We start from the raw sequence: 20558 nt of genomic DNA, 5'->3' as shown, positions 1-20558 counted from the left end.
CGAAGAGTAGCCTCCGCTTGCTGCAACTAGAGAAAACCCGTGCACAGCAATGAAGACCCAACACAGTGAAAAAAATAAAAAAAATTTTAAAAAACCAAACTTATATATACTACCAAATGTAAAATAGATAGCTAGTGGGAAGCAGCTGCATAGCACAGGGAGATCAGTTTGGTGCTTTGTGACCACCTAGAGGGGTGGGTTAGGGAGGGTGGGAGGGAGATGCAAGAGGGAAGAGATATGGGGATATATGTATATGTATAGCTGATTCACTTTGTTATAAAGCAGAAACTAAGACACCATTGTAAAGCAGTTATACTCCAATAACGATGTTAAAAAATAAAAAAAAAAAGAAAAAGAAAAACTCCACAAGAAGAACTTTACCATAAGCACTTCTCCAGATCACTCCTTTTTTCTCATTGGTTTAAGTCAGATCACATGCTCCATTCTGAACAATTCACTTTCAGTAGGGATTGGGGTGCCAGATTCAATCCTGAAACCTGAGACATAGCCATGCTGATATAAAGAAATGATTGTGGGTAGTTAAGAAGAGATAAACAAGCAAAATTCAGTTCTTGTGGGAAGAGGAGAGAGGAGAAAAACAACTATGAGGGCAATGAACAATAGGCTACCCACATGCACTTACATATTTTCTTTCCACTTACGTATTTTCATATGTAGATATATGCATTCCCCCAAGCAAGAAAACTGAGTAAGCTATCTAGTTATCATATCCAAATATAAGCCTATGATATCAAGGAGTCCTCCCTCTCAGGTATTTCCTACTCATGATACTGCCATGTTTCCAGAAGTTCTCAGGACACTTCTATGAAAACAGCTGGCCTCATACTGATCAAATAGAAGAAAGAGAATGACACCTCAACGTTATAAAATGACTCAGAAATTGTATTCCTTTTATTATAATAAAATGCATATGTGGTTAATTTCATCCATACGTAACATGTTTGTTTCATTACACAGGTTACTGCAGTCAGTTAATATTGTAACCTCAGAATTCCATTAGAGCTTGCATAAGTCTGTAAAAGGGTCTTCTAAAAAGTATTTTGACAGTTCCTTCATGTAAAACAGCCAAGCTAGTACTTACTGAAGCATCACTGCTGTCTCTGGAACTTTTGTTCTTGGATCTGACCCATGATTAGTTTAACCAAAGTAAGATATCCTGATAAGGCTGAAATGACCACTCATAGAAGAGTTTAGGATAATCTCCTGCCCAAACTCTGATTCCACTTGCCAAAAATTCCAGGGAACTAACTCTGTATTGGCAGATAATTCTTCCAATCAGGGAATCTGCTCCATAAATTAAATACTTCTTTTTAGACAAATAACAGTAGATTTGGAATTCCCAACAGACATCTTTTAAAAAAATTAGTAGTAAGATTTATGAACTGATAACAGATTAAATGAGTTTATTTGAAAGGAAAAGAGATCTCTTGTACTATTTTTAACTAGAGAATTAAGGGGGAAAATAGAAGAAAACAGAATGGATACTCTCTGAGATAAATTATTTTAATATTAATAGGATTTTAAAAAATTATCATTTGTCTAGGTAGTAGAAAATAGACTCCAGTCAGATAATAGCTGAGATTAACTTTGAGGGATATAACTGTGAAGTCACAGTCTAGAACCCTTAAGCTGATTGATCAGCAGTAGAAGCCAGATATACAAGTTGGTTGGTAACAAGAAATTTGGCAGATCCTAGAAGCCATGTATGCTGGACGGCAAAATCTGGATCCATGGCTCAGGAAAGGGAAGCCACAGATTCCAGAACCCAGGGGTCTGAAGCCACGGGATCCACAGCCTAGTGAGTAGCAACTTCTAGATCCATAGCCCAGGCAGTAGCCTCTGCTGGACCCACAGCTCAGAGATCCAGTGTGAGTTGACCAGCAAGGAGTGCAGGGAGTGGAGGTCCTTGGATAGTAGCAGAATATCTGGCAGGGACTGGACACCACACGGTACACCTGGCACCTGGTGGGCTCATCACAGGCCTCCTGACACCCACTGTAGAGAGAGGAGCCCAGCAGGCAGGTGCTAGGAGAGCAGAGGTCAGTGTTGTAGACCAGGTCGCTGGGCTGGAAGGAGGCTGGGTAGCGCAGATAGCCTCCAGGGAGGCGGGACGAGAAGTTTCCTAGGCAGCAGTTGTAGTACATGTTGGCAGGAGAGGTGAGTTCAGCTGAGTTACTGTGAGATGTTCTGATATCCTTGGCTTCTCCCAGCCGTGTTTATATATATATATATATATATATATATATATATATATATATATATCCTCAGTACACTGGATGTGATGCAGACCCTCCCTGTTCTTGTGCATGTCTTGTCATGAAAACAGTCAATTAACCTAGGCTATAATTATCACTGAACACATTCCTGTGTTTTCTTAACTGCTGTTCAATTATTCTGCTTTATAGAAGCCACTCTGCTTCTTTCTCTCTTTTTTCTCTCTTTTTTTTTTCAGAAATTAGGTGTGGTTTGCCTTCAAAGACGTTGGTCCTGATGCATAAAGATGGTGCCCTTGCTTCCTCACTAAGATTGACTGACTTTGTGCCTGAGTGTGTAAATTGTGACTCCTAACAGTCATAAGTACCTCCCTCTCAGATATTTATATATGTTTTATGGAGCCTTTACTATGTGTAAAACATTGCAGATTGTGGGATCATTTAATCCTTGTAACCACCTTATGAGATAGGAATTATCACCCATTTAACAGCCCAGGTGTGACTACCTCCAAAGCCAGCAGGAAGAGCAATGCTGTGCTGAAGCTTAACCTTTCAGCTCCCAGACTCACGTGCACAATGAATACCGAGGTGAGAAAAATATTTCAATGTGATAACATTTGCATTCTGTCAGATGTGCCTACCTATACATTCTTATCTCTTTTATGGAAAACCAAACACAGCCACCAGATTCCTAATGCTTTCGGTTATTTTTTTTAGCATTCAAAGTTACCATGGAGATGGTTATTTCAAGCTCTTCTTCTATTTGTCCTCTCATTTAGCTTATCATTAAGCAACTCATGTTTGATCCTGCATGGAGTTATTGAATTCCTTTTCCACGTGACACAGAGATTCTTTGGCAAACACGTAGACTATCACTGAGAATAATTGCTGAAAACTAGTATACCTTGAGTGAGTTGACTACCAATGTAATACATTTGCAACAACTTGAATTTTAATAGTGTGCTAACCTTTGCCAACTCAGCTGGGAGTGAGAAATGAGACACCTTAGAGAGTGATTCATTTCACTCCTTACTGAGCTTCTCTTTTGTTCATCGTTCTTGAAAGACAAAGCAGCAAAAAACGTACTTTCATATTAAGTAGTTAAAATTAACCTTATCACTATAAAAAAATCAATGATAGAAAAGTCTTAGAATTAGAAATGTCTTTTTTCTCACTTATTGTAATATTCAACTTCTGCCTTAAAGCATCTTTTAGAAATTGGAAAACAAAAACCTATTTATGTAATTTGATGTTTTCTATTTGCTTCCTGGTGATTCTTTTCTCTAATCTTCTACAGCATTTGCTTATCTGGCACAATGGAATAGTCTGCCCATTGTCTTGCTTGCAAATTTCTACCAGATGTCTTACTGGCTTCCCCAAATCCTTCTCATCCCTCAAAGCCAAAATCAAATTCCTCATGTCTGACAGGTGTTCATCTCAACTGTTTAAACTCTTCTGCAATAAGTATCTTAGTATCATATTAGCTATCCATTTGGGTGAACAAACATACACACAGACACACACACACACACACACACACACACGGAGGAATTGGAAGAGATGTCTTTTGAAATGGATTGTGCAGACTGAGTAACATTTCAGTCGTTTGAACTTGCAGGACAGTCACATACATTGTAAGAGTGGAGTACGCAGAAGTTCCTCAGGATCAACAACAGGGTTTAATTTTCTTTGATCAAGCATCTGGCACACAGTGAGTGCTCCAAATTATTTATGAAATGAAGGAATATATCAAATCATTAACTTTTTATTTTTACATTCATTTAAAATAAGTTCATGCACACTAATTGTCTTTTAAAACTTACTTTTAATACATTGAGTATAAATATCTCTTTCATAATTAAATATAATCCCCAAATTAATCATAACCAGTTTAGTGCTTAAGATTACCCTAGATCTCTGCCCCTCACCTCCAGGCCAAGCAAAGTTACCTTTGTGGCCTTGATCAATCATTCCTTTCTCTGTCCAACAGCTTCATCCCCATCCATTCTAATGGCTCTGTTTTCTCAGACTTACAGACATAGCTAACCATCTTCAACCCAAAAATCTTAGTGTCATTTCCTCCGTGATTATATAGCTCTTCTTGTTTTTAAAGACAAAATTCTCTAAAGATTTGTGTGATCAGTTTGTCAACTATCTAAATTCTTATTGTCTTTTCAATAACCATGTTGTTTTTCTCTGGTTTAACGCTCTTCTGAAATTTCACTGGTATGGTCAGCAGTGACCTTTATGCTGCTAAATGTGGACATTTGGGGGATGATCCTATGCAAATGTTTAACCACATTTATCACAGTTAACTGTGTCCCTGATCTTGAAATATGTTCATCTATGAACTTCTGTGACATCACACTCCTGATTTTCTATCTAACTTCCACCAAATTCAATTTACCATTAGTTGGATTCCTGTTTTTTGAGGCTTACTGCTGATCTCACCACTTATTTTCTCTGTAGGGGAGGTAGCTCCCATTCATGACTTGAAATACTGTCCATATTGTGTCATTCAAATGTATATTTCCAGTACACACCTCCTTTTATTAAAATTCTAGACCCAGATATCCAATTACTAGCCATTTCCATTTAGAGATTTTATAAGGCTGTCAAAATTGTATGTGTATAAAATTGAACTTTTATTCTTCCCTAGGGAGAAAAAAAATATTTTTTTCTCATCTGAGTAAGCAGTATTTTGAAAGACATAGTAGTTTAACTCAGAAACTTTGGAATCCTCTTAATATATGCAATCCACTCTAAATATGACCCATTCTATTTTCTAAACTTATCATAAATCTCCCCAGTCCTCTTACTGCCTTCCTTCCAGTCTAGGGTTTCTCAACTTTGTCATCATTGACATTTTGAACTGGGTATTACTTTGTTGTGGGGAGTATCCTGTTCATTGTAAGATATTTGGCAGTGTCCCTGGCTCTATCCACTAAACGCCAGTAGCACATCACACACACACACACACACACACACAAACACAAACACACACACACACAAATTATGCCAATTAACTGTCTTCAAAAATTGCTTGAGGGCTAAAGCAGTTCTGGTGAAGAACCACTGTTCTAGTTCAAGGTAGTCTCCTTTCTTGGTGGAACTACTGAAAATGTTCAACATTGCCTATTTCATTTTCAAAAAAATGTCTTCTCCAATCTTTTCTCTCTATCTCTGCCTGATCAATCTTCTTAAAACAAAAATCAGGTCCTGTCACTGTCCTGATTAAAACTTCTCCATTGTTTTCTAATACACGTATGATAAACACAAATACTCTACATGGTTTGTAAGGTTGCATGATCATGCCTCTAACCTCATCTTCACACCAAACCCTTTCCCTCTCTCCCAAACACACTGCCTCTGTTCCATAATTAACATAGCTTAAGATTTTTCCTACCACAAGGACATGCTCTTTCTTGTGCCCTGAATGTTCTTTCTTCATCTGGATAATTAAGATAATTAAGCCTTTCCTTACTTCTTAACCACCATATCCTAGAATAAATTAGGTTCTCCTGTTATGATAGCTATCATCCCTGTAATTAATTTCATTATTTTTATAACATATTTATTTTTTAGACTGTCTTCTAGGCTAGAGCAGAGCAACCAAAACAAACCAGTCCATGGGAGTCAGTTACCATCTGCTGTGAGACAAATAATGTATGTCAAGTAAATGAGTGTATTGCTTCCTTCATTAAGAACTCCTGCATGATTAAAAGATGTTAGCTTAACTAAATCATAGGTTTGATAACACCATTGATTCACCTGGTCTATGACCCTTCTTAAGTGGCACATCTCTGACTGTAATCTCTTGGGAGAGACAAAAAATATATTCTTTGTTGTTCAACAGTGAATCCTCAGCTCAAGAATAATCAAAGTTACATAGTTGTTTCTCAACAAATACTTAATGGATAAATTAGGGAATTGATGGGATTATCATCACCTATCTTCTATCTTATCCTGTCTCTCTCCCTCCAAACTTTTGCTTGATCCACATATACCTTTGGATGTTTCACAAAAACATTAAACCCCGCAGAGGCTCAACTGCTCTCCTAAGCCATCTCCTGAATTAGAACAACTTCTAATTATTTTGCACACTATTATAGTTACATTAACCCATCTATGCAGTTCTTGGGATATATCCATGACTTCCCTTTTCCTCACTTCCCATATCTGATCTTGGATAAGCATACCTTGCTATTTTTTTAATCTCCAAAAATGGTAAAATCCTTTGTTTTTCTATCTGGCCATAACTCAACTATTTGTCTGTTATTATAGGTGGTCTCCAGAGCCCCTGGTCTTGCCTATCTCAACTCTATTTCCTATGCATTTCTCACAGTGTTGTTTTTTTTTTTCCTAAAGTCTATGTTGGTCTTTTCAAACTCGAATTCAATTTCCTAAGTCTTTAATACAAATCATCTTATGATCTGACCCCCAATTAGTTCATACCTAGTGTCTCTATGCCCTAATTTTATCTTCAAAGGGTACTAGATTGCTTCCACTTAGCTTAAGACTGAAGGCAAAGAAGTCAGTCAGGTAAGAGGATCTTTTTTCAAGAAGCTCAGCATCAGTGATGAGTCTTGGAAGAGAGAAGATAACAGGCGGGACCAGAGACAGACAGGAGCCAGATGACAAGGGGCTCTGGACATTCTTCAGAAGTCCAAAACACTTTGAAAATCAAAAACATCCTTTAGAACTAATTTGGTGGTGAAAGAAGGCATTCTCTGTTCTCTGGATAGAATGACATGATCAAACTAATAGAAACTGTGCATATACTTTTTTCTTCCTCTTCTTAGTGTGGATATATTGTGCCTCAGAAATAAACAAATATGTTTGATTATAGGGTTTTTTTCTCCCAGATACTACCTGAGTTATTATATTACATACAGTTTACGCATTCTATTATCATTCTAAAGTCTGAAAAAACTGGATTCCAAAACTCAGCTGTCTGCATTGGCTTGGACAAGGGAATGGGGATCTGTAACAATGAGAAGCCACTGATAGGTTATAAATATGGACATAATTAGATCAAATTTGTCTCCTACAGAGATGACTCTGTCTGCAGTGAGAAGAATGGATTGGAAGGTCACATAAGAGTACGAGTGGGCCCCGGTTGGGTTCAGACCTGGCAATGTGATTTAATAGCCTATATTCTTAACTACAGTGTTTGACTGCCTCCCATAAAGATGGTTATTAAAGCTCTACAACATGTGTTAAATGAGATGAGAAGGGGTCCTCAGATGGCACCCTGAGAAAACCTTACATTTAAGGAATTGGCAAAGTAAGAGGAGCCTACAAAAGACTGAGAAAGAATATCCAGTAAAATTTAAAGAAAATTGGGAGTGTAACAAAATCAAGGTGAAAATGCGTTATAAATAAACCAAAGAAGTCAAAAGTATTCAATGTTGGAGGGAGGTCAAGTTAGATGGTCCTCCTAGATTTTAAGCATGTCATTATCAAATATTATATATCTATATGTGTATCTATATCTATCATTTTGTTTTGCTTTGTTTTGTAATTTAATATGGAAATGACCACAGTTTCAATAGTGCTCAGTACATTGTAGAAGCTAAAAAATAAACCCTTGTTAAACTAAACCATCTTTTCCAACTTTCTCAATATACTAACATGGAATTTGAAAGCTATAGAGAGTCATTTCAAGTGAATTCAGCAAGCACACATTAGAGCACAAAACACTGTTGTGGGTGGTGAGGATGAGCAGGGGACCAAGAAAGGGCCCTATCCAAAAGAGATATGCCTTCATCTGATTCTGGAAAATGAGAAGTATGTTAAGAGAAGATAGGTGACTTTAAAATGTGTTACATGCATGTAAACCTAATCACTTTTGTTCTTCTTAAAGATCCCTCAGCTACTATATAAAGCCAAATAGAATCTTATGCCCTTTGCATTTCACATGTTGTGAATTATTTTGAATCTTATGTTTTACATAGGAAATAATAATTCTCTAATTAGAAGTCATTTTAGACTATAATATTTTCCTACTTATACAAATGGATTGTCTTAGCTCTGGTTTTACAGATTGCTTTTTATAAAATCAATGACCAAAATTATCCAAGTAGTAATTTTTCCAAGTAGTTAAAAAAATGCAACCCCAGTCAGCCAAAAACTCTTTAAAAAATTCAAGGAAAGATGAATGTGTTTGAATTCCATGAAAATTTATTCAATAACAACATTTCTGTCACATTGTAGGAGAACAAGAACATGTGAAATAACCTCATGATTTCTTTTATGTGTAACTTCTTTTAATATCTAACATATAAAACTCTAAGGTGGTTTCCCAAGTTTGACTACTCTGATTGTGTAATGATGACAGAAGTAGTAGGTAGTTGGTGGTCAGTCCATCCTGAAGTGGGGATTGTGGTAAATGAATAAAATAGAAAACAGAATTTCATGTAGAAGCGTGAAGAGGCATTAAGCTGCTTTACAGAAGCCAGGCTTCTAGGCTGGTCTGTAGTAAGTTGGCAGGACATCGCTAGTAAGAAAGTAGTTTGCATGGCAGAACCTGGGAAGATAATTCAGGTTTTGGGAATCAGAGGATTGACAATTTAAAGACTGGGAGCCATTGAATTCATAGTGTCTGGAAAAACAGATCATTTATGGCTGCTGATGGGCTTTTAGCAGCTCTCTTGAGAGTCATTAGAGAGAAACTTTTCTTGGAGGAGACTGGGAGAACAGAGGTCAGTGAGTAGACAAAGTGGCTGAGGTAAGACGGGCCACAGGAAAAGACTGGCTAGACCAGGAATTCTCTAAGAGAAAAGGAAGAGAAGTTTCCAACCTAGCAGCTGTGACATGTTATCACTACATCTACTTCATTTGTTAACAGTGTCAGAGAAGGTCTGAGTGTTCCCTGCTGGCCTAGAGGGCTTATGTTCTCTCAACCTGTGAGTGAGATGTTTTTGACAGCCAACCTCAGTATCTTTCTATACTACAATTTGCATAAGAACATCTCCTTAGTGTGTTGTCTAATTACAATCAAATAGATTAACACCATGATAAATATGCTTACTTGTATTTTATAGCCAAAAGACAGTTTACAGTATTGCCTTGGACTTGAGATGATTGTTGCATGCTCAGAATAATTGGTCATCATTGCTGGTTTAACTTGTGACTCAAAGGGTCATTTACAGGATGCTGAGTTACAGGTCTTTTCTTTCCTCCCTGCTTTTCAGTATTATATTTTATTGCAATTCTTTGCTCAAGCATTCCCAATGTGGTGTCCCATATTATAAAGCATGTACTTATGCTCAGTAACAACTGATACGTGTGATATAAATGGTGCATAAAAGACAATGATATCATTGCCTGATCATGATACTCTGTAAGAATCAAATGTTTTATGGAAAAATAATTCTGCTTAGCTCTCTTTACCAGCTGGATGAATATGGAATGCCTCATATAAGTGGACTTAAATTATATTAGAAAAGAAGATGGAAATTTTAGCCCAAATACTTTTAAAAAGTAATCTACTATCAAATGTATAGCATGTAAATTTTGAATGGCCCCTTAGGGGCTATGTTTATAAGCAGTAAAGCAAATACCAAATTATTTTCTTCAAGCCCATTGACAATTGCTGAAAAAATAAAAAAATTTCAAAGCAATGTTTCAGATAGTCGCATTTCTGTATTATATGAGGGTGGGCATTACACCTAAAGATCCTTGATTAACCTAACTATAGGAATTTGATGGCTTGAGGGTAGACAGACATTAGTGAAGACCAAGAGTTAAAGGCACAGAGATAAGATTGCCCAGGAAAATCACAGTATAAAAGAAACATTAAATAAATAAATAAATAAATAAATAAATAAAGGATTAAGAAAATGCTAAATTAGTTTACACCCAAGGTAAAAACTTTATATAAAACTTATATAAAGAAAATGGATTAAAACATATTTATTTGCATGTTTATGAGTTTTGGGAGGGAATGGAGTATTCTATTGTATACTTTATTGTGTATTTAAAATGTTTAGGAATTGAGAGCATAAATAGTTGGTTTTGGGCCAAATGAAAGATATGATGTTTATGGCTCATCAGAGAGTTAGGTCAATGGAGCCATACACATTTATTTTTTTGGACATAAGTTACATACATTTATAGTCTAATAATAGGTAACATTTATAGAGTGGTTTCTGTATTCAAGGAACTCTTCTAGTTGCTTCACATATCTTATCATTTGCTCCTCATTGTAATCTTGTGATATAAATACTATCATCATCTCTATTTTACATTTAAGGAAATTGAATATGTACAAGACAAATATCCAATAACTGTTAGAATCAAGGGATTCAAATATACATAGTGTTTCTTCTTAAACCCAGTTTAAATGAGTTCACTCTCAAAGCAGACAAACTGATGTCCAAGTAAAAAAAAAAATTATTATCGAAATGCTTACATATTCTAAGGACTCACTCTGAAGCATGAAAACTCGGAAATTTTCTAGGTGGGGAAACCAAAGTGGGGACCCAGACTGAGGCATTCTGAGGATCAAGTGATCTCGTTATCTGGAGGGTGGCAAGGGAGCCCAGGCCCAGGTTGGGATGTCAGTTGGTTAATAGACAGGACAGCACTGATTCCTTTGTCTTATTAATGGGCTTGATCCCTAGCAACTCTGTACCTAATATCAGATGAGCTATCCTAGTTGCAGTTGCATTTTGGGAAGAAGGAGTCACTGCTAATAAACATGTTATGACTTACCAAAGAGACTTGCTATTCAGGAACCGTGTGCATAACAACAGGCAAGAATTCTTTGGACAGTATCAATTCTACATTGTTTCAGCAGGTTGAAGGCAATGGGCCTTTATTCTCTACTCATATTGGAAAGACTTCAAAGTTCAAGAAGCAATGATAATAACTTATGGTATTCATTTGTTTTGAATTTCAAGAGCATTAGTAAGCAATTTTCTGTTTGGCATTCCCAAGAGAATCATGATAGAGACATGACTGGTACTATTACCCCCAAAAATAGAATCTGGTGGGCTAATGTGTGGAACTTTGTTTCCGTAGTCATGTTTTTCTGACTTCAGTGTCTCTCATCATATGCTACAGTGATTTATAGAGATTTATCCAAAGTAGTGTCTCAACTGGTAAGGACCCTTTGAAGGAAGGTTTGAATATTTTTTGCCTGTTTTGCTCTCACCCAACATAGCAATCAGTGAAGATTTAGGCAAGAAAATATATTAAACTAGTTACAAGTAAACTTTGGAACACACATTTATTTTTCTCCATGTTTGAAAAAGCAGTAGTTGTTTTGCTCATGCTTGAAATAGAGACGCCTTTTGCATACATTTTGAAATCTCAGTAATGCAGACCAAAGCCTATTGTATGCTCTTCCTGCTTGCTAAAAGGAGATTAATATGTTAACACTAATTGCCAAATATATGATAATCACATCATATATCAAGGGAAATGGGCTCATATGAACAAAGACATCTGAGGCACAATACCTTCCATAAATTCAAAATCTAAACACTCCTACTCTTCATTACATAATTCTCACATATATTCCTCATAACAGCTCTATGAATTAAGTAGTATTATTTTCACTTTTCAGGAAAAAAAGCATATTGATATGTTAAGTAATGTGTAAGAAATTATTTTAGTAAAAACTTTATAGAGCCAGAAAATGAGACCAAATCTCTGTCTTCAGATATTTCATTACCCAAGCCTACCTTCTGTTTGTTAAGCCACAATATAAAGCTAACAAATGCTGAGGACCAAATGCATGACACAGATGAGTCGAAGTTTTATTACTAAGCTCTTGAACACTTAAAAATAGGATTAAAACGGAGAAAAAGAGGATAATACCCTAGGCAAAGTGTTAAACCACATGACAAAAGGTGTTGGGTAGGAAAGTAAAGGCAAGCCATTTTAGAATTCGCACCACATTCTTGTCTAGAATTTGAAAATGAAAAACTTGCTGGGTAGAATTCCATCTTATGACTTCAATAAAGACAGACTTGCTGCACAAAGCATTCCTCCCCACATGTCGACAATCGATTAAGAGAACATTTCCACATCACTATCCCAGAATGAAGTTTGTAGCTCCAGAGGATGTGCTAAATGTGGTTTGACTGTTTGTTTTTCTTGCTTTACCTCGTGCAATAATAGACCGTGAAAAATCACCCTAAAATTGTTGAAGCGAAAGCATTTTTCAAATTTGGTTTATAAGCTGGAGAAGATGAACAATCAATGACACCATTTCACCTTGCAATATCCAATATTCATCCACAGAAAGTGTAGCCCCCTGGAATCAATTTTATGGTCAAGACATTAACCTCTGTGGTCATTTGCCCAGCAGGAAGAGTAAGCTGTTAAAAACACAGAATCAGCCACTATTCACTTCTTTTTATGATTATGAGTGTGATAACAGCTTCCTCTTCAATTACGTGACTGGGATTATTTTTCTGGTAAAGTACCAAAAGGAGTGTGTATTTCAAAAACAAATTTAGTTATTGTCTCTTTTCAGAAATTCCCTGAAATAAGAGAAATAACTCATTACCTGGAGTTTGGATTTTGATTAAAATTAATTTTTACTAAAAATTACAATATTATCTGGACCAAAAAACTTAGGAAAACTCATGCTGTGTCTCTGCCAATTTTACCATGGAGAAGTGAGGGAAGGAAACACTAATTCTCCCTTCTTCATTTGGAAATTCACAATATGCTTAAGCATAATTAAAAACTCTGAAAGGGGAAGAAAGCAAACCTGATTAACTTGGTTAGTCCAATATTCATTGTGTAAATGCAAACACTGTATCTCATCTACTAATATCCCTTAAGAACAGTGTTCCAAGAAATAAACATTGGCAAGTGGGACTTCAGTCATTTGGGATTGATGGGAGTGGAAAGATTTGACTGATTCCATTAGGAAACAAAATAGAGATTCATGGGGAAATCTTACAAATTCTGAAATAGACACGAATGGAACATGGAAGAAAAGAAAAACTCTGGGCAATGTCTAATCCTTTCACTTTATTCCCAAGGCCCACATTCACCCTTAGCAGATTAAGAGCTCTCATACATCAGCGATAACTGCATCCTGTCACTTTAACTGACAGACTTTAGTATGCCTATATGAATCTTCCAGAAACATCCATCATACAACTTATAACACATTTTGCCAATCAATAGCCTACTTATGTTCTCAACATACAGTTAACTTTCATTAAACTTTTTTTAAATAATTAGGTTTTTATTAAAATAAATAGGCTTGCAGAAATTTGCAAAAATAGTTCATAGAATCCCTTTAAACTTCACTCTGCTTCCCCCAAAAGTGACATCTTATCCAACTGTACTACAGTACCAAAACCAGGAAATTGACATCACTGAGATACTGTTAGCTAGATTACAGATCTCATTCAGTTTTACCAGTTTAAACACGCACTCATTTGTGTATGTGTATAGTTCTATATAATTATATTTCATGTCTAGATTTCCCGTAACCATGACCACAATCCAGACGAAGAACTGCTTCTTTAATGGTTAACTTTTTAATGTTAGGAAAATTAAAAAGTGTAATGAATCAGAAATATGGACCTCCATTTTGCTCTTCCATATTTAAGTATGTTATTTAAGTTAATTAAATCTGAGGTTTTTAAAGATGAGTAAAGCTGACAGTAGTAGTGTAGGGATTGAGGTGACGTGAGGGATGGAATAGGGCAAGAAGTCAAAATATTGCACCCCTATGTAATCATCTTTTCCTCCAAATTACAAGCAGATGCAGTACCACTAGAAAAGAGTACACTAATAAAATAGACTAGATCCTTCTATGATATCATGTAATTTCTTTTTTCTCCTTAGTTTCTATAATGAAGAAAAAAATGATGTTTACACTGTTGCAATACATCTATTACTATGTTTTACAGTGAGCATTACTGATTTCACATTCTGTTGTCAGACAAAAAAAAAAAAAAAAACTCTGAGACTTTGAAATAAGAGACATTGGAATGAATTACCCTGTGGCCGATCTAGTTCATGTTTTAGGGTATTGCCCCTTTTCATTGTTTTTCATCTCTTGTATAATTCTATACACTGTAGAAAATTGATAATAATGCAAATGATTCTTGTCTGTTAAAATAAAAATGGTTTCTGTCTAGTGGAGTTTTATTGATTTTTTCCTCTGTGTACAGTAACCACTTTGTATCTGCCTTTGTAAATTTATTTCAGCATCTCTGACAGCCTATATAAGTGTGTTCTGTGAGTTCTCTTTGAACCAGTTGTGGCTTCTTAATGGTGACCCCCTCATTCATTAATGAGTTAAATAAAATATTTAATATGTGTGTTTTTCATTTGCATGAGGATCTTGATTTTACTTTTTTGAAATGTTCTGTCTTAACACTATTATGTTTTACATTGCATCACATTTTAAACATTTTCCTTCTGTTTTTCCCTCCCTGGACGACACAGAAGAATTTAAACTATTACGGGGGACATTAACAGCTCACCTCTCACATGCCACTATTAACCTACTATTATCATATAAAATATGGATATGTCAGTAATGTTGGACTATTAGGAATCACAGATCATCAAGGACCATCTCATTTTACATATAAGGAAGATGATACCCAAAGAAGTTAAGTGATGTGTGTATGATCAAAATCTTTTTTTTAAATATAATGTCTCCATTTCTTTTATTTATTTATTTATTTATGGCTGCACTGGGTCTTCGTTTCTGTGTGCAGGCTTTCTCTAGCTGCAGAGATCCGAGGCTACTCTTCAAGTGGGGTCTACTTTTCATTGCGGTGTGCAGGCTTCTCATTGTGGTGGCTTCTCTCATTGCAGAGCACAGGCTCTAGGCACATGTGCGTCAGTAGTTATGACACACAGGCTCAGTAGTTGTGGCTCATGGGCTTAGTTGCTCCACAGCATGTGGGATATTCCCAGACCAGGGCTCGAACCCGTGTACCAGCATTGGCAAGCAGATTCTTAACCACTGGGCCACCAGGGATATCCCTAAGATCAAAATCTTGTTAGCAGAAGAATCAGAAATAGAGCCTAACTCCAAACATATTTTTTACTTTATTTTCCTTTATATGGCATCATAAAAAAGATAGCAAATTAAGAGATTTCAGAACTCTAATTTCCTATAGAAATCCTATATATAACCACATTCTTATAAGTTGAAAATTTAGCATATATTTCACAGGAAAAGAAATATTTATTTAAAACCCAGAGTATTCAAAGAATACACCAGAATACACACACTAATGACAGTTTTGGTGCCAATGAGATAAATCTCCACAATCTCATTTTTCTCTGTCATTTTCTACTTGCTTGTAAGGATCTAATTCATTGCAAAAATAAGCCTTGATATAAAACATTCTAAGATTTAATAATTTTAGTGGATTAATCAAATGGAAGTGTTAAAGGACAAAGGCTACTTTTCTCTAAGTACATGGCTACTTGTCCTATTATAAGGGGGGCTCTTAGAACAAGTACAGTTGATCCAGGAGAAAGACCACAGCCCAGTAAAAGAATGTTCATATTTGACAACAGTTGATTGTGTAGGAAAGGTTTAACATCATTAGAATCTTGTGTAGCCTTTGCATGAAAAATTTGTTGATGGATATATGTATATGTATAACTGATTCACTTTGATGTATAGCCGAAACTAACACAACATTGTAAATCAACTATACTCCAATAAAAATTAATTTTAAAAAATAAATAAATAAAGGGAAAGTAGGTTGGGCAGCAGAAACAGAGTCCACAACCCCCAGTTGGCAACCGTTGTGTCCTTAGACCAAAGACTCCATGTCAGGAGTTTGGTAGGGACTGTAAAATGCAGCAGTTCTCAAGTGGCATGCATGTGACAGCCAACACAGGGCATGATTAGAGAGCAGAGGTATATGCAGACAAGGACCAGGGCTAGGGTGAGGACAGTGGAGAGACTGAGGTGCAACACTGAAGGATGCCATCACTTGCACAACACTGAAGTGAGTGTCCCCGTAAGAATGAGATGCTCCTGGAAACCAAATTGATAGGATGAGAACAAACATAGCAGGACACTAAGATATCAGAAGATCTCTAAGGGCACAGTTAGGGGAATTCCCAGAGCAGCACTATGTAAGACATCGTGAGAGGTATAATTTCCTGTTGAGTAGCTGGGTAAAGTATTTTAAACTTGAACTGTAACTCACATTCTCTTGGAGTGCACTGTCTCTCAAGTTATAGACTGCATCCCTAAACTCTGCCCTGTGTGTGTTAGCATTTTATTAGACTGCTATTTGCAACTGAATAAGTCCCCACTCACATAAATAATCACATTGATTTTGCAACCTGAGAAAAACATGAGCCCCCAAATCACTCCTTCATATTAAATCTGAAGGTTGATCATCGACTTCTTGTCACCCCAGACACAAAGCTCAGGTTTTTTCAGTCATAAGTGTTGCTTCTGTCTCTTTTCCTGGACATGTAGGGTTAGGCAATCGCACTTTTAATGATTATGTAATTTCTTACCTCTCATTGTCCACATCTCACAGTTTAATGAGAAAAAGATCTTGCAGTTTTCCTCCCTAAACCCCACATCATATTCTTTCAAGCAACTGTGCCATAGCTTATGTAGTTGGCTCTTCTTAAAGGTCTCTTCACACTCACCCTTCACACACACCCTTCCCACCAAGATAATGGGAGGAAATTTGTCTCTCTCACTAGATGTGAACTAACTCTTGGAAGACAAAGGTCTTGGTTTTTTCTAAGTTCCCTTGTGCATTTTTCAGAGAAGAACTCTAGGTAAGGTTAAAGTTCAAAACATATCTAGTGAGCTGAGTTCAGAACAAAGAGCTGATGTTAAAGGGCATTAGACTTGGGGTAGTTGTGAACGACCAGAGTGAGCTGGAGAGTCAAGTGCCCTATGTCACTCTGAGCATTTTTGTAACGTCTGATAGATCCCAGTCTTCCCTTACACTCTCTGTCACCATCATCCAAGTCAGTCACCCACCTAATGTTAGCTGGTACCTAGAGGGGGAATGTGGAGAAAAACAGAGTATACATAGGTGATGGAAAATCACTGGGAGAGAGAGAGAGAGATGGGAATGGGGAGGGTGGGAGGGATAGATAAGACAAGAAAAATGGGAAATATAGAGAGATATTAGCAGTGATGTGATACTAAGAAGATATTGCAATGCAGAAAATGAAGGATGCAAAAAGTATTCATCTTGTCTGATCCCTGCAATCTTCACACTATACTTTGAAAAGTTTAAATATTGAGACATTCTAATGTATGTATTTCCTCTCCTAAGCTTTGGCTCCTTGTTTCTATTTTTGACCTCTCACCTCAAAGATTCCTTTAGAATGGGAAATTCTCCAAGTCATTCCAGAACTAGATCCTCTATGTCACTGGGTATCCCTTCCTTCCATCTTGGGTTGTTCTCAGTTTTAAACTTTCCTCTCTACTCATCACTCCTTGGTGGGCCTGGGGCCTTACTTTACTTGAAGTTAGAAGCTTCTAGTTCCATTAGGTTTGCTGAATGTGTTCCCAGGACTTTCTCATGGGCCATGCTAGTATGACCCCTTTGAATTCATTTTCCCAGTGGTTTCTTTAGTCCACATGTTACTCATTCCACATTACTTCGAGAAGAATTCTTGCTCAATGCTAATGGCAATAATGCAGACACACAGGATCTTTTCATCTTACTAATAAAAAATTTAACTGCTTATTTATACAAAAGTCAATGAGTAACTCTGCACCTAGATGACACGTTACTATTAATTATAATAATAATTATGTAATTATAATTATTACATTAAATGTATGTAACAGAAATCTTATTTTATTTTAATTAGTTTAAACCAAAAGAAGACTTTATTGGTCCATATAATCAAAGTGCATGAAGGACTAGTAAAACTGGCTTAAAGGATGCTGGGAACCAGAGACTCCTGGATCAGCAGGAACCTTTGTGTCCCTCTTCTCTATTTCTTTATTTTCTGTCTCTTGAGCAGATTTCTGTACACAGGGGACCTGGTTCCCACACCCCTATGCTGAGCCATGATTGTCTTTGAGTATAAGTGAAAAGAGGCCCTCTTTTCTCAAATTCACTTAGAAAAAGCTTGAGGACGAAGGAAGGCAAATTAATAAACATTCATAGCACATGATTGGAGCAAATGGTAATCTTTTTTGTTTGTGTGTTTTTGTTTTTGTTTTGCAGTACGCGGGCCTCTCACTGTTGTGGTCTCTCCCATTGTGGAGCACAGGCTCCGGACGCGCAGGCTCAGTGGCCATGGCTTACGGGCCCAGCCGCCCACCCGCGGCATGTGGGATCCTCCTGGACCGGGGCACGAACCTGTGTCCTCTGCATCGGCAGGCGGACTCTCAACCACTGCGTCACCAGGGAAGCCCGCAAATGGTAATCTTTGATATTTATTTTCCCACTCATGAAGAGTTATTACTAAGTATGCTATGAAAAAGTTTTAATTGAATTCTGGCCACACATTTAGCTGCTGAGACAAATAACTTGTTCAAATGAAAAAAAACCCAAAGTGTATCCTGTCTCAGATCTGAATAGATCTCCCTCTCTCTCACACGCACACACACACACTTAATAATCCATTTCCTGTATATTTAAAGACAACCATAATGCCCTTCAACCCATGGTACTTCATATTTTGTCTTTTTCATACCAATATATACAATTTATACAAATATTTGTTATACTATAACTATTTCATCACCAGAAGTGACATCTTCTGCACAAACTCTAACTCAATACTGTTTTGAAAATGTAAAATCAAAATAATATATGGTTGTCGGCACAAGGTGTCCTTCTTGAAAACATAATGAGAATATTGACTTAATTATGGGCATACTCAATAATAAAAATCCTACCAGTTTTGTTGGTGGAAGACACACACACTTGTTAGCCCTTAGGCAATGGAGTGCCCAGAAAATTTCCCATGCACCAGACTTGACACCATTTCCTGAAGAAATCCAAACTCATTCCTAGAAAGAAGTACTCTGAAGGCCTGTAGACTCAGAGATAGATTATAAATCAAACTTAAAACCAATAAAGAACAATGAGAACATATCAGTTGCAAGAGTGAATGAGTTTATTAGGTCAAACAAAACTGAATTTCCATGTATCTTGTAAGAAAATATTTATGTAATTCTGAACCAATTGTTTCAATAAAATTACAGACATGGACTCAATATTTTGGTCATTCATTAATCTCACTGAAAGAACTAGTCTGTCAGCCAGTGCTTGATGCTAGAGAAGGGATGAAGCCCTGATGGAGAGAGGAGTTAGCTAACATTTCTGAAAAAGGCTACGATAACAGTTTTAAATAGAGACAAACATTTTGCTCACAGGGTCTGGAAACTCAGAAAGTTGACCTACAGAAGGCTGATCTATAGGTTGCCCTATAACCAGAAGATTGAAAGCTCCTAGAAGCCAAGTATGTTGGGTAGTAAAATCTGGATCCATAGATCAGGGAAGGGAAACCATGAACTCCATAACACAGGGGTCTGAATACACTGGATCCACAGCCCAGTGAGGAGGAACTTCTGGATCCATAATCCAGGGAGTAGGAGCTTCTAGATCCATAACCCAGGGAACAGCCTCTGATGGACCCACAGTCCAGAGACCCATAATAAGTTATCTGGAAGTGTCTGCAGAGCATGGAGGTCCTCAGGCTGTAGCAGGACATCAGGCGGGGACTGAACACCACACAGGAGGGCTGGCAGGTGCTGGGGGAGTAGCAGTCAGTGCTGTACACAAGGTTGCTGGGGTAGAAAGAGCCACAGGAGGAGCCTGGGTAGCTCAGGTGGTCCCCAAGGGAGTGGGAGAAGTTTCCAGAGCAGCAGTTGTAGGACATGGTGACAAGAAATTTGAGTTCAGCTGAGTTACTCTGAGGAGACTCTCTGAGTTTTAACGTCATGATCTGGACTTCAAGTATATATTACTCTTAGACCTGGATGCATCACTGTCCAGACAGATGTTCCCTCCTCCTTGCTCACCGTTTTAGACGAGCATACCTCTCTAGCTTATTGCTTCAATTTAATTTATCACATCATCACATACTTAATTATGCTTTAAGCACTCAGATAAACTAAGAAAGAAACTACTCAGTTTCTTTTCCTTGGAATTTGCTGTGATTTGATCTTCAGAGTTATAGGTGATAACATTTTCAGATATCCTCCCCTTCTTATCCATGTGTGCAGTGTGTTCTGGTATTACCAGGTAGAGTTACATAAATTTTCCTTCACTTCCATTAGGTATTAAGAGCATCAGTAGTTATTATTCAAAATAGTTTAGTGTTTCTTCAAAAGGGTATGATAATGGATTTCTCCAAATACTAACTATA

General features: G+C 37.0%; 2 protein-coding genes across 2 annotated transcripts; both read right to left on the bottom strand.

Annotated features, from left to right (window-relative positions):
* Positions 1 to 1658: 1658 nt before the first annotated feature.
* LOC115865829 (keratin-associated protein 13-1-like) lies at positions 1659 to 2165 on the bottom strand. The gene has a single exon (XM_030880908.2). The coding sequence runs from the start codon at positions 2163 to 2165 to the stop codon at positions 1659 to 1661; it is 507 nt and encodes a 168-aa protein (XP_030736768.1).
* A 17409-nt stretch (positions 2166 to 19574) lies between these two features.
* Positions 19575 to 20069, bottom strand: LOC115865830 (keratin-associated protein 13-2-like). The gene has a single exon (XM_030880909.2). It carries the CDS (start codon positions 20067 to 20069, stop codon positions 19575 to 19577), a length of 495 nt encoding a protein of 164 aa, XP_030736769.1.
* Positions 20070 to 20558: the final 489 nt, after the last annotated feature.

Source organism: Globicephala melas, chromosome 4, assembly GCF_963455315.2.
Source record: "Globicephala melas chromosome 4, mGloMel1.2, whole genome shotgun sequence".
In the NCBI taxonomy this organism is placed as follows: Eukaryota; Metazoa; Chordata; class Mammalia; order Artiodactyla; family Delphinidae; genus Globicephala; species Globicephala melas.
The sequence above is the reverse complement of the archived record's forward strand: the minus strand, read 5'-3'. Positions and strand labels throughout refer to the sequence as shown.

Coding starts and splice junctions, on each gene's coding strand:
- LOC115865829 (XM_030880908.2), bottom strand. CDS start 2,165: ATGTACTACAACTGCTGCCTAGGAAACTTCTCGTCCCGCCTCCCTGGA.
- LOC115865830 (XM_030880909.2), bottom strand. CDS start 20,069: ATGTCCTACAACTGCTGCTCTGGAAACTTCTCCCACTCCCTTGGGGAC.